Source organism: Glandiceps talaboti, chromosome 6, assembly GCF_964340395.1.
Source record: "Glandiceps talaboti chromosome 6, keGlaTala1.1, whole genome shotgun sequence".
Lineage (NCBI taxonomy): Eukaryota > Metazoa > Hemichordata > Enteropneusta > Spengelidae > Glandiceps > Glandiceps talaboti.
Window position 1 is genome coordinate 9,470,623 of NC_135554.1, and position 14,358 is coordinate 9,484,980.

At 35.9% G+C, this 14,358-nt stretch overlaps 1 protein-coding gene across 1 annotated transcript in view; it reads right to left on the reverse strand.

Moving 5' to 3' along the window:
- LOC144436804 (E3 ubiquitin-protein ligase RNF213-like) overlaps positions 1-14,358 on the reverse strand; it is a 71,136-nt gene that overhangs the window by 13,527 nt on the left and 43,251 nt on the right. The window contains exons 38-54 of the mRNA XM_078125664.1: positions 13,420-13,573; positions 12,961-13,068; positions 12,518-12,603; positions 11,157-11,345; positions 10,591-10,702; positions 9,802-10,011; positions 8,737-8,867; positions 6,092-6,561; positions 4,491-4,964; positions 4,007-4,188; positions 3,479-3,694; positions 3,031-3,227; positions 2,215-2,323; positions 1,650-1,750; positions 1,264-1,410; positions 761-1,000; positions 156-291 (exon numbers count right to left, since the gene is read on the reverse strand). Of these exons, the coding sequence (XP_077981790.1) occupies positions 156-291; positions 761-1,000; positions 1,264-1,410; positions 1,650-1,750; positions 2,215-2,323; positions 3,031-3,227; positions 3,479-3,694; positions 4,007-4,188; positions 4,491-4,964; positions 6,092-6,561; positions 8,737-8,867; positions 9,802-10,011; positions 10,591-10,702; positions 11,157-11,345; positions 12,518-12,603; positions 12,961-13,068; positions 13,420-13,573 (3,262 nt within the window). The remainder of the gene's footprint in view (positions 1-155; positions 292-760; positions 1,001-1,263; positions 1,411-1,649; positions 1,751-2,214; positions 2,324-3,030; positions 3,228-3,478; positions 3,695-4,006; positions 4,189-4,490; positions 4,965-6,091; positions 6,562-8,736; positions 8,868-9,801; positions 10,012-10,590; positions 10,703-11,156; positions 11,346-12,517; positions 12,604-12,960; positions 13,069-13,419; positions 13,574-14,358) is intronic.

A 14,358-nucleotide genomic window follows, 5' to 3' on the forward strand; every position in this document is an offset into this window, starting at 1 on the left:
TAGTAACAGCCTTATAATTGTCGACATTGCAGTTGTTCATGTCCTTGTACTTGATTGTAGATAATTATGTCGTCTGCAAAATTGCCCCCATTAACACTGAGGTAATGTGTATGCCGAAAGCCAGTTTGATGACCAAGTTGTAATGAACAACTCACCTCGATGCATTGTGAGTACAGCACGACCAACTCTACCAATGACGCGTTTGCTCCATAAGGATCGTTATCCATATCCAAGTCCAATTTTAGGCATTCGTTGAAGTGAGATTGTAAACACTTTTCAGTTTTTTCCTTCCTGTGACACATTTCGATCATTTTATATAAAAGTAATTATCATAATAGTGCATTTACACAAACACAGACTTAACCTAATCCTAAATGTATTGTGTCATAAAGATAGATACCATGGTCGAGTGGTTTTGAAGTAATACAACAATTTTTACATAATTATGAATGTTTTCTTTAATACTTTTCTGCTTGTATATTCTTGCCACATATTTATTCATACTACAGCATATTGTTCATGTGCAAATGGCGTTCAATACATACGATTGACATTAATTCAAAATTTTATTTTTTTCCTATTATAAGAGTCATTTCCATGTTCTGTCAAGAGAAAACACCATCGATATTCCACCACACTTTAGTGCTATCGCAATATCATGTAAGGCAATGCATGAACAAGCTAGAATCACAAATCTTGTTCTTGTATTAGTATGAAGGCATTTAGCTTGCATCTGCTATAACAAGGAAGAAATACCCACCCGCATGTAAGCAAAAGTTGCAACATAATGGATCGGACGACGGGAGACGTATCATTACAAATTTCAACGGGTGACCTCTCGGGTTTGTATAGCTCGCTTTCTATAGCTATATATCCGAACAGCTTGTCTATCATTCCATTGTCAACTGTTTGAATTCCCTCACTCTTGAGATAAAAGGTTGACACCAATTCGAGAAGGAACAGGCTACAACGATGTTGGTATACCTTTAACTCGTCGATACTGGAAGCAAAGTAGATTACAATACATTGATGATATATGTCTACTAGTACTTTTAATATCAGTAATACGAAAAGGTTTGTACACTCCTCTCCCAGTCCCACTCCCCAGCATGTTGTCATGCCCACTCACAACTGACATAAATTTCCCAAAATTAAATCTAAGTCAAATTTATCCGTGTTGGACATTATAATACCTCACCCTCACACTTATAAACACTCCAACTGTTGTGCTATCTTTGTTTACACATATAAATTGTCACTTACTTTCTCTCGAAGGCTTCATCACGACTTTCACGAATTTCAGATGATTTGTGAGGCTCCGCCTTGAAACAGTCCTTGCAATATGGTTTTCCCAAAATTATGATTAGTGTTTTGGCCAATTTATGTTCACCAGCTAAGCAGGTCTGTTCCCTTTATATGAAATAGAAAAGAGTTTGTAAATTAGACACGTGATGAAATGATTTTGCTCAATCCATTGTCTTAACGCACACTTCACCCAGCAATTGTTATAACGTAAGCAAGTGTAAACTCTTGACAAATACTTGTTCATAAATATTACTTCTCAGTAGCCTACTAAGTGCATAGTAATAATATTTATTGATTTTTAAAAGAAAAGATAATCCAGAGTTCAGAACATCTGGATCCCTTACCTGAACAGTCGTTTTATAATGTTATTGTTGCATGTCTTCAATAACCTTTCGACCTTCTTTAAATGATCAATCTTGGATACCTTTCTTTCTTTCAGCAGAGACTGAATGTATAGAAAATAATTAGATGTTATTCCTCAATATTTTCCTTCGTTCAGCCTGGGGAAATGCGAGTGACCTAAAGGGGCGTTTGTCAATACGAGTCGCTAGACAAGTATTTTTACGGCAGAATGAAGAATAATATTGGAGAATAACATAATTATACCACTGCCGATAATATCAAAGGAAAATCGGGGAAAGTAATGGCAATTTTGAACGTTTTGACTCGTATTTCGAACACAGCAGAACCAGTGACGTAGACATGCCTTGTCGTGACGTAGGATGACCAGATATGTGCCATGCGCATTTTTTTATACACACATATATGTTGACGTTTCACTATTTAGTTCATTTTTCGCTTCATGCCTTGTAATACATTTAATGAACTACTTTGAGGACATATCATTTTTTTCAAACGTCTGACCTTCCTTACCTAAAACGATTAATTCTACAAAAGATTTGCATTTACCTGAAAAAATCTGAATGGATATCTAACGTCATTATCTGTAAGATCTTCATCCGATGGTGACAAATGCTCCATGAATAGTCGAATCATTGAAATTGCATTCCATTTGATTCTAGATTTATGAGACAAAAAAGGAAACCCTGCTTGTCCACGCTATTATTCACTTGGTATAGCCATGGATATTAGACACTCCATAAATCTATAGTATAGATACATTGCATATGTTGATACACTGTGAAAAACACACGTTAAACATACACATTTAAGCTTTATAAAAACAAACATATTCGTATTGTATATTCGAACATCCATTGTTTTCGATATGAGGTTGACCACGCCACATTACATCTAAATGTAATAAGTCGTCGCTTGTTTACAATAACACTGTGTGTGAAATTAAGGACCGTTCAGGTCAAGTCAAGTTTTAGTTCCTGTCTTGAAATTTGCTGCATAAAGATAGCATCCCTGGACATAGATAATGGAAATATTATAGGTTATATGACTTCGGTGCAAGGATAACCGAACACTTCGGTACGCGTCGTGCTGATTGTATCCTTGACCTCCAACCATATAACTCAATATCAAGGCTATAATACATAGCATTCAACGGAAGTCCCACACAGACAGACAGACAGACAGACAGACAGACAGACAGACGTGTAGGCGGGTAGGTATACATACATACATACATACATACATACATACATACATACATACATTTCTACTGGCGGTACGGGGGGACGCACATTTTCTAGTTATATTTCGTGTAGGTTTGAGGTGGTAAAATCGTGTATTTTACTTAACGAATATTTCATTTACCTGCAGGAATTTATCAGACCAGATGAATTTGCGCTAGTTATGTCATGTACATTCTGTATGCACATTTGTTGCGCAACAGCTCCTATATTGGGAAGTAAAACATTAAGCCACTTTTTACGATATGACGCCTTCATTAGTTGGGATTCGTCAGGAATTAGCATTTCCAAACAATGGTCAAGGGCAATGACATCTACATCCTGATGGACAACAAAAGAGAATAATTAGTGCAGCCAAAAATCCGACCAACATGTAATCTATATGCTGTTATACCAATGCAAATACATGATACATCTGATATCGAACTGGGTTACCTCTACCAAGAGATTTCAGATCACACTATATTTCTAGGGGAAGACATACGGCTATAATATATGTGTTGCTAGAAACTTGTATGTATATCATTTCCTTTCCATTTTTTTAATTTAAAAAAATGAAATGTGATTCTCACCATTTCGTCAATTCCCTCAAGGGCGTTTAGTTCGCCAAGTACGTCCGGCATAGTTTGTAGCAAGCGACTAAAATTGTCAAGTCGTCCTTTAACATTACGGTATGCTAGGTGTATATCCACAAGGTTAACACGGTGATTCTCTCCTGGCGTCTCGGTCAATTCAGGAGGACTTGGAAGAGTTTCCCGTGCCCTCTTCAAAATGAGTTGGGCGGCTAACTATAAGAAAATAAGGAAATAATGCATATTTTAGTATTTCGGGTATACAACTAATGATTAGAAATATAAATATGCAAATTATCATCCTGCTGTTGGTGAATGACATATATGAACTATAGAAATAAGAAAATGTCAAATCAAGTGAAGATAAAGATGAAAGACTTAAATGAAAACGCATGTTTAGGAACATAAGGTAAGATAATATTTATTACATTACATCCCTTAAGAAATTAGCGCTAAAAAGTCTTATTGCTTAAGTGACCTTTATTCGCGCTTACTGTAAAGGAAAACTGATACAGTACTACAGAATACCTTATATTCATTTGAGTCCTCGGATTTGTAAACAATATGGATGAAGTCGTGCAAATATGTATCCAGTATTTCATCCCAGTCAGTATCTAAGTTTTGTAGATGGTCTGTGATCGTGCGACCGATGGAACCATTTTTTAGGATATTCCACAATCGCAGTCCTAGTCTTTGGGACTGATCATCACCTGAAATAAATGTTTGACAATATTACTACATTTTATGTGTATGTGACATGATAAACGGTTTTATTTACTTGCCAAAACTGCAGGTTTTCTGGGCACTATGAGCAGTCTTTTCAACAATAACAATAATAATCAAATGCATAACCTAAACCTCAAAAAAAACTGTCTTTGAAAAGAAAGATTTGTTGATTTGACGAAATGAATAAATGAAAGCAATATACTTAAATCATGGTGTACAATCTACTGGATAATGCCAAACGTTAATAGTTTGAACACCAATATTGAATCTAAACATAAGTACTTACATTGCAAGTTTTCTGCTGAATGTATAACTTCGTTGATAGCCTCGAGAACAACCCACGTGAATGGAAATTTCCAGTTTACTATGGTCTTCATTTTGTTGCAAACATCCGGAGTAGGAACCTTACGTGACAGTGAGTGGTCCAATAAGCTGTCAATGTATATGGGTGTAATAGTATCATCTTCGAACAAGGAAAGCCACATTGAGTAGTGCCCTTTGGATCCTCGTTTAAATGTGTTCAGTTGCTGGAGGCCATTGTTTTTGTTCATGTATGAAATCAACTCTGCCAACACTGGCGCAATTTCATTGCATAGTTTAAGAATGAGAGTTTTCCTTACTGTACCACCAGCGATCAAGGCACTTGGTGAACGGACCTCGTTATGAGCCCAACGGGTACCTTTGCCAATAAGGTTGTTCTCTCGTTGCTTCAGTAAACCGCAGAGGCGTTTTGTCACAACCTTTGAAAATGACTTTGATTCTAGTTAACAAATGCATACAAAACATACGATTATAATCACAAAATTTAAATGTGCCAAACTATATACAAAACTAGGGCAAACAGTACTTGTCTGTAATCATTACCATTTTGTCAACCCCCCCCCCCCCACCCATTATATAGTTAGAGTCCCTGGTAGACTAAGTTTGGAAATGAAGACTACAAGGTACAAGGTACAAGGTACTAGACAGTGAGTTAATGTTGATTAGTATAGAACGTCCTGGCTAGAAAGTATTTCCTAAATACCAAAGAATTTCAAATAAACTGAAGTATGTGTGTTGGGGGTTGGGTGGGGGTTTAAAACGTCCATGCTGAAGTAAATTGTGTTAAACGCATTATATGTTGAGCGATACAATATTTAGTAAGGCAGAAATAAGCTGTGCGCTGTTTCACACCTAACAGCGATCATTATGCCTGTCGTCTGGTGATCGCTGCAAAGCGTGGCACACTAAGCATAGTTTCTAAAACGTCTCATTAGGCCTGTTAACTGAGCATCATCCATCAGCAATCATGTATTTTCTTCTCCCTGAACAGCGTTTCTGTGTATATTCTAGCCTAGTATGCAATTCAAGTAGTATGTCATCTCTTTAGTTAGATCAATTAGCACAATAAGACATTTCTAACAAACCAGTGATAGATTTTCTTAACAGGAGATGGGTACCGGCTTACTAAATACAACCAAGATGAATGCTTTGGCTAACGAACAGTCTAAGTAATAGAATTATAACTGAACAAGGAGACATTTTCCCTTCGACTATAAGTGGAATCGTCACTGGACATATGAGCATGCACTTATCATAATTGTATTTGATGCAGAGCGAATGTTACATTGGTGAAGACATTGTTTTTAAATATGCCTCAAACAGCATGTTAGTTGACCAAGGTGAAGCCAGATGTTTCTTTATTGAAAAAGTTGTGTCTGGTAACCCTAAATACATATCACCAGTTGCATACAGGAAATTTCTACATACTCGTAAATAGCTGGTCTGGCTACGCCGAGCAGCATTTTCCAAGGAAACAATAGACTTGTTTAGATACAATAATTGAGTCGAATGTGTTTTTGGCGATAAGGTTATAATGGCTGCATAGTCATCAAACTCTTTTCCTACCTGAAGGGAAACCCGGTTTCAGTAAGTCCTGAAGGACACTCACTATGTCTTCTTTGGACAATTGATGAGATCCTTCCGTCTCGTGCTGGTTTTCTATTTTACCTACTGCACTTTGGACACACATTTTAAGGATAGCAGTATTATCTATATCGCCATCGTCTTCGTTCAAAAGAATGCCACTAGGTGACTTGAATGCAACACGTTCTATTTGTGGAGCGTCGACAGTTGGCCTGCGGAGCTCATCGATGTGTATTGACAACCAGGGACTTATGGGTATATTGAGTGGTACATTCTCACCAATTCTAGAGAAATGAAGAACAAGTACAACATGCCGATTGCATGTAGGTCTTGCTCGCCATTCATCTTGAATAAGGTATCGAGAAAATGGTATCAATCTGAAGTTGTTTGTGTCTGCTGCAAGCTGGAATACCAATATCTTCGTTCCACTGTCACTATTCATATAAAAGTCCCTAGAAATGTAATATATGAAATAATGTCCTGGTTTAATAAGAATAAGTCTTCGTGGCTCTGTCAAAAATCTGTAAAACTCTTACTCAGAAGGTAAAGTCCAGCTTTAAATATAAAGATAAATAAGTAATAGATGTGATCTGAGCAACAGCATGATATATGTGTATGTGTCTGTGCGTGCGTGCATGCGCGAGTGTGTGTGTCCCTTCTTAAGTGTCACCTCTAGTATCTGGACATGATTTAAAAGAAATTTATCACATTTAACAAAACCGTATATACAAATAACACAGTATAATACAGGAGAAGACACTTGAATGAAGTATGCATGTCTTATATAGTCGTTCATTTGTATAGCAAATATAGCTGCCAGTCACTAAAAAATGACATGAGTACCAAAATTAATGCATGTGTGTATTTCCAGTTCTTTATTATCTATGCCCAAGATTTGGAGTAGAAAAAATGGTCACACATAAATGCCACAAAGTGTTTCAATATTAGAATTAGCGTGATGTTGATAACTCGATCTGAAGGTTAAGGTCAAAGTCAGAGATCAATATGTCCTTAAAAAAAAAATAAAAAATAAAAAGCTTGCACCTGACAATATGGAGTAGCTACGTAGGCTCTTGAATGAAGTCGACATATTATAGTTGTATATGAGCTATGCAGTAAATATCGAGCTTTATACGTCACCTGTCACCAATCTCGCATTCTGATTGGTCGAGAGCCCTGCAGATACACAGGCGTATTTTTCACCAACAGCCGTATTTTTGCTTGTTGTATCACGTGATCACTACACGTCCCCTTGTAAACAAATCTAGCAGACAACTAGAGATCGAGCTATAACCAGCATTTCCAATGCCAAATTTGTTGTCAATCGAACAAAATATCACCGTTGTATACATTGTAACAAGTCTTTGAACTGTACTTTTCATGTCACAGGGAAATAGTCAAAAATTCCACACACAACCGTGAAAGTCCAGTGACGGCGAACGCACGGTCGTCACGCGATCGTAAACATGAATTCCTAAATTTATGAAGGATATGAAAATTACCACCACAAAGGGTGTAATTTTTGCTTAACTAGAACAACAAAGCATATCACGAACATTTATGTACATTTAATGGAATACAGTACGCAAAACAAAGACGCACTCATTTTTCAGCTGATGGTTATTAAGTTTGAATATATCGCTGAGTGATATGCAAATAGTAAACATTACGTCATACTACTGAGCAAACGCGCACTCTGATTGGATGATAAAGTTAAGGCTGACATGTAAACAACCGCATTGCAGTTATCAGAGAGGTGCATGATACTACGCTCGACAGTATAACGCGGAAGTGATTTTATTTTAACATGAAACAGCATTTTTAGACATTCAAAAATGAATTCATAGTCGCAGGTGACGTATAAGTATGTTATTTGCCAAATACTGTTCCACATCTTGCTGCTCGAGGTAATTTTTCTGGTATAACGGCTCGCCTCCGGCTCTCCGTTATACCAGAAAAAATACCTCTCGCAGCAAGATATGGAACGGTATTTGGCAATTAACATATACTTAACAACAAATATGGCAGCTGCTCCTATTACTCTGGTGTCAATAAGTTACCTTAATATGTAAATATTTATCTTTATAATATACCCAGTGATAATGCTGTGCCATGATTCGCTAGAATAGAATGACTATTTCCCTAAGGGAAAAGTTTCATCAACTATTACATGGTCACGTGACCACCGCGAGTTCACAAGAGGTCGAAATGGCAGCTTCTGACGTTTAAGCATGAGGTATATTATAAAACACATATTGCCTGGCCTATATTCGGGCTATAGCACCCGTTCATTACCTCCTCGTGACTGGCCTCGGGAAATAGCATGTGATTCTGGTAACTCACAGTCCCTCGGGTGTAATAGACGGGTGTTAAAGCCCTCATGGCCAGGCAATATGTGTTCAATATACATGTTACGTGGTATGAGTGAAGATGCTATTAATATCAAGTACACGGTGAAGTTGATGGTAAGTGATAAGGAACTAGTATAGTATCAATCGGTTTTTATAAGACATTCTGTTCTGTCAAATTGACGTTTACCATCTGCTGTCACTTGTCACTATAAATATATGATGTCATTAAATCAACCGTAGAAGTAAACGGTTGTTTGTATTCTACTTAATACTTACTGAAGGACCTCTCTAATCTCCTCTTCTGAGGTGAACTGTTGTAGGTTTACGACATCCATGATGCCTTGATAAAAACTTGGCAAGTCTGTCAGATCTCGATTGACATTTAGAAGTTTACCATGAGTTGTAACCTACCGTAAAAATGATTGATTATATATACACCTAAACATACCATACATACAAATCAACGTTTGTCAACGATTAACTGGAGAAAAGTTCGAAACTTATAATCCATCCCTTTTCACACGAAACACAACACGTTATTCAATATTTAAAGCAAGAGCGAAGATCATACAATGCAAATAAACAAACGTGGTGTATGACATACATTTTGAGACAGTGTGGACACATCATGTAAGTAAGAAAAAAAATGGGATACAGCGTACACTTACATGCAAAGCCATAATCATTAATACATATTAATGATTATAAAAAAAATATTATTAAAAATAAAATCCCTCTCCTCGCCAATTTCAAAACAATCTGACTAAAGATATAGCAAGACAAACTGAGTTTCTGGATCCAAAAGACTACCACCTATGGGAATAATGAAATCAACTGTAAACAATATTTGGTCACGTGACTGGATATAAGTGTTAAATCACCAGGTAAGGCTGAATGAAACATCCTAGCAAGAAACATTTAGTGTGATATATATATATATATACATATATATAATATCATGAACCATACAGTTCTAATCCAAATATTTCGAAGAGACTGAGCTCCTCTTCATCGGTGGGTCTCCAGTTCTGTCAAACAAGTCAAGTTATGTTACACTTTAAATACTGAAGACAGAGGTTATTGTGATGCAAAATAGTGTTCTTGTCTTGGAATGGTATTAATATTACACTCAACCAGCTGTATATATATATATACAGTCAGGTAATGACCTACTATATATCTTGGCTTGATATCCTATGAGAAAGAATATTGATTCGAAACGTCAGGGTTGAATTTATTTATCAGGACTGTTCTACTCTTTACTTTTGCACTTTTGCACTGTGTATCTTGCTTGATACTGTTGAATGAAGAATTTCAAATCTATCTATCTATAGTTTATACCTGTGCAAGTATTCCACTGTTTTTGTTATCTCCTTTGTTTGGTTCACTGTTGATGTGTTCGTCAAGGAAACGGATTAAACTTGAGTGAGGTTGTTTTATGAAATATTCTTCACGGATCTCTGTGGTAGTACCAGCTAATGGTGAAAGACGTATTACCGCATCTGGTGTGCAACATTGCAGCAATGTCGCTCTTACTGCTTCACGTATTTCCTATATTAACAACATGAAGATTTGAATGTTAAGCTATCGAAAACTAAGAAAAATATATTATCAAAGCACAGTGTTTAATTACCACCATGTCAACACAAAATACAGAAATATTAACTTATAAAAGAGCAATAATAAAACTTGTCGCATTATTATATAATATTGAAAGGTCAAATGAACACGCGGTTGGAAAGATGCGATATAACTTGAAAATACAATACATAATACTTTGGCTACGTGTTTTTTATTCCTATGAAAGATTGTGATAAATGAGACATAGAAGTGCACATTTATTAAAGAACATTCAGTAAAAAATACACTATTGTACCCACTCATACTGCATTTCCCTGTAAAATATAATGTTTAGTATTTATACAAAATACAAAATTGGGTGGAATTCTTCTCAAGACTCATGCAGTTATTTGGAAACACTTTTCTCTTTTTCTAATTAATTCAATATGCGTTTTAAGAGCCGCGTAACACTGTGTACATCATTCTTAAGGGAACTACTGGTCATCCATTTCAGAAACACGTGTCCTGCCCAGCACAATAACTTGTTTATAGTTTGCTTAGATATCTTACCTGTTCACTTTGACCACCCTTTCTAATCGACACCTGATGGACAATCATTGCAATTGAGTCTTCTCCAAGTCCAATGAACACATTTACTGGCTTATATTTATATTCCATCACGCTTTTGGCAAAATCACATACAAATTGTATTTTTTTTAAATTTGCATTAATTCGGTGAAATGCGTTTCTTTCAAATGCACTTGGCATTATATAATTAATCATTAATTTTAGTTGATACGATATATGCAGACACATATTGTGTCAAACATAGATAATACTACGATTTGAATAATTTGCCTTCAGTTTAATTTAAAATCTACAGATTACTCAAATGTCTGGAATGCTAATCCTACATGCAATCATTAATACAGATGTAAATTTACTAATTTACATTTCGTTATGTTATTTTGACACTTGACATAGTAACCACTTGCAAAGCGTCGAATACGTCAATAAACTGATGAAAATGTAACCCTGTTTACATGCATTGACAGTACTTGAACATATACCAGAAATATGGTTGCTATTGAGTTCAACATTAGATGAAGAGTATTACTGGTCAAGGGAAACCTCACCTTCTTGATGCTTGACCCGTATGCTGGAAATCACTGAACGAGTTTACCCATGATGTTATTTCAACAACCATTTTACGCTCTGATGTTGTCAATAAATCATCAAACATTAGATAGTGTTTCTCCAGACGGTTGATCAGTGGGATTGGGTAATTCTTCATAACAATATCTCTCTCAGCAATGATGATGAGTCTGTAACAAGTATGCAAAACTTCGCATTTCACATTATGCATGTGAAAATGGTAGATGACAAAAATGGCAGAATATTCGACAAATGTTAAGAATCTGAGGCTAGTGTGCATGTATGTATGCATGTATGTATGTATGTATGTATGTATGTATGTATGTATGTATGTATTATGTATGTGTGTGTGTATGTGTCTATGTATGTATGTATGTATGTATGTATGTATGTATGTATGTATGTATGTATGTATGTGTCTATGTATACATGTATGTATGTGTATGTATGTATGTATGTATGTATGTATGTATGTATGCATGTATGTATGTATGTATGTGTTTGTGTGTGTGTTTGTGTGTGTGTGTGTGTGTGTGTGTGTGTGTGTGTGTGAAGATAGAGGTTAGGAAGCGAAGTTTACTCTTCATCTCTCTTCATCTGTTTTACTGTGTGTAACATTTATGAAGTTTAATTGCAGTTGCATAGCTTCTGGACATTATATCAAACGTAATTACGTGTATCACAAATCTTTCTACGAAAATTAGATATGTTTATTAACCTCAGACTACTACTATTGCTCAGAGGTCAATGTTAGATTCATGTAAATGATGGTTTTACAATGGACCATCTCACCCCTATTATTACATCTCAACGCTCTTACAAGCTGTCATTGATCAGAATCGAATCACATGACCTAGACTATTGCCCGTGCGGTGATACCGATGACGAATGATGACGAACTAACTATGTGTGGGCATGTGAATGAGTGGACGGTGTAATAAAACTAATAAGACATACGCTTGGTTAAATAATAGAACATGCCAGCTTGGGCAATATCACATATTTAGTTCCTGTACAAGGGTTGGCGCCCTTTACAAAACTTTTGATGATACCCAAGCCAACGCTGTGAGTATCATCAACATTTTGGTAAAGGGTGCCTTGTACAGGAACTAAATTGTGATATTGCCCAAGCTGGCATGTGCTATTATTTAACCAAGACCTAAACATATACGTTGGCCAATATAAAATAACCTTAAATCACTAAATGGAAACAATGGGCAAATCACAGTAAGATAATGTATGCAAGCAGTATTTCCAGTGTAGAATTTCTTGTGTCTGTTTAACTGATGTTCATAGGTCATTGTACATTACACCAAGAATACAAATAAGAGAAATGTTTTACCTGAAATCTTTACTAACACGTGAATTGAACCGATTTGTCCCTAGGCCAAGGTTGACATACCGCAGCTTTCCATACTCGAAGTAGTACTATAACAAATACACAATGTACAGCATACAGTAAGATATATTTTGTTAATTAGCTAATAACTGGCTTTGTCATATCCCTATAATATACAGACATTGAAAATGTATAATTCCACGTGTTTTACATTTGATAGTTGCAAAGATACTTAGTGAAATCCTATATGATTAGTTGGTTAATCTATGCAGCAATGGGAAGACTTTGGTATCGAGTCTACAGTTACCCAATTGCTGGAAGCAACAATAATGCAAAGACACCACCACAAAGCAAATAGAAATTGTAAACCAAAATTGTAAACAAAAATATATAGATGTATTCCTCAATAATAATGAATGCCCAAAAGGAAAAAAAGAACAACATACCTGATTCATTGTGTCATACAGAGACTCGTAGAGATTTTCGGCATTAATAAGTACGACAGTCTGTCCAGTTTCCATGCAAAGTTTGATTCGCTTTATATTCCTGCAAACCTGTCAAAAGTATCGAGAATTATTATTCATATGTTAAATCTAAAGAATTTAGAAGTATATACTTGATATTGATATTAAATTGGCGATACGGATGGAAATGGATATGTATTGTCGATTTTGAATACATAAAACAACTTCACTTTGCTTTTCTATCTGAAAAAAAACATCTTTTAAATTTGTTTATCATGCACAAGGAATTATTTGTAAACAAGGTCGGTAAGCAAAAGTAATCATTTCAATACATCTAGTCTGTGTATATTTCTTCCCCATCTATTAACATCTAACATTATATTGAACTGTGTCTAAAATGTGTTCTAAGACAACCCTTCAATATCTTATTCGCCGGCTTACCTGAGTATATCCCTGGTCTCTCTTCAGTTGGCTTCCAAAAATGACCAAGGTTTTCTCTGCATTCAATAATGGTTTACCGGTATCATCTTTCAAATGCCAAATAACATCATGGGCGGCACTGTGTTTTGTCATTAACATGAGATAACGGGTTTCCCTGAAATGAAAAGATGACTGACATTTACGGTAGGAATCCATGCCTATTTAATGGATTCAACCGGACACTTTTGGTATAAACTTTTGTCATCAAGATAACTGATGATTGCCTCAAAAGTGTCCTGTTAAATCCATGAAATGGCCGACGACCCGTACTATAACGAACTTCGATTTCAATTTTTCTTAGGTTGTTCTCCAGAATGTCGCCATTATTATCCTGCAGGAAACGAAAATTTGACATGACAAATCTGATTGGACTCTACCCATTGCAGGCACGTGCATACTAGATATCAAAGCAAATCCGACCATAGGTTCTGGAGAAGATGTCGAAAATATCATTTTTGATCAAACATCCACTAAAAGCAGATAATGACTCATATCATCTTGGCATGAACAAATCAAGTTCAAATCAAATCCCAAGTCACATGTACACAAAACAATTTGACAGCCGGTTTCACAAAAGATGATAAAAATAGAAAAAGTTGAGGGATGACAGGCGGGGATCACTCTTACCCTTAAAACTGGCCAATTACATGTAGATACTCCCGATAAGCTGAAGTATTTTTAAAACTATGCAATGATTTTTTTCTCTGTCAAAGGCTTCACTTCAAAGAATTTGCCCAATTGTAATACACTCCTCTAGATTGCGCGGGAGAGAAACATATCATATCCCATTTTTGTATTCCATATCAACATGTCCTTTTTGGTTAATGCTGATGTTATAAACATGTTTAATGGTAATACGTCTGTGTCTGTGTCTGTGTCTGCTTCTGTGTGTATAAGTGT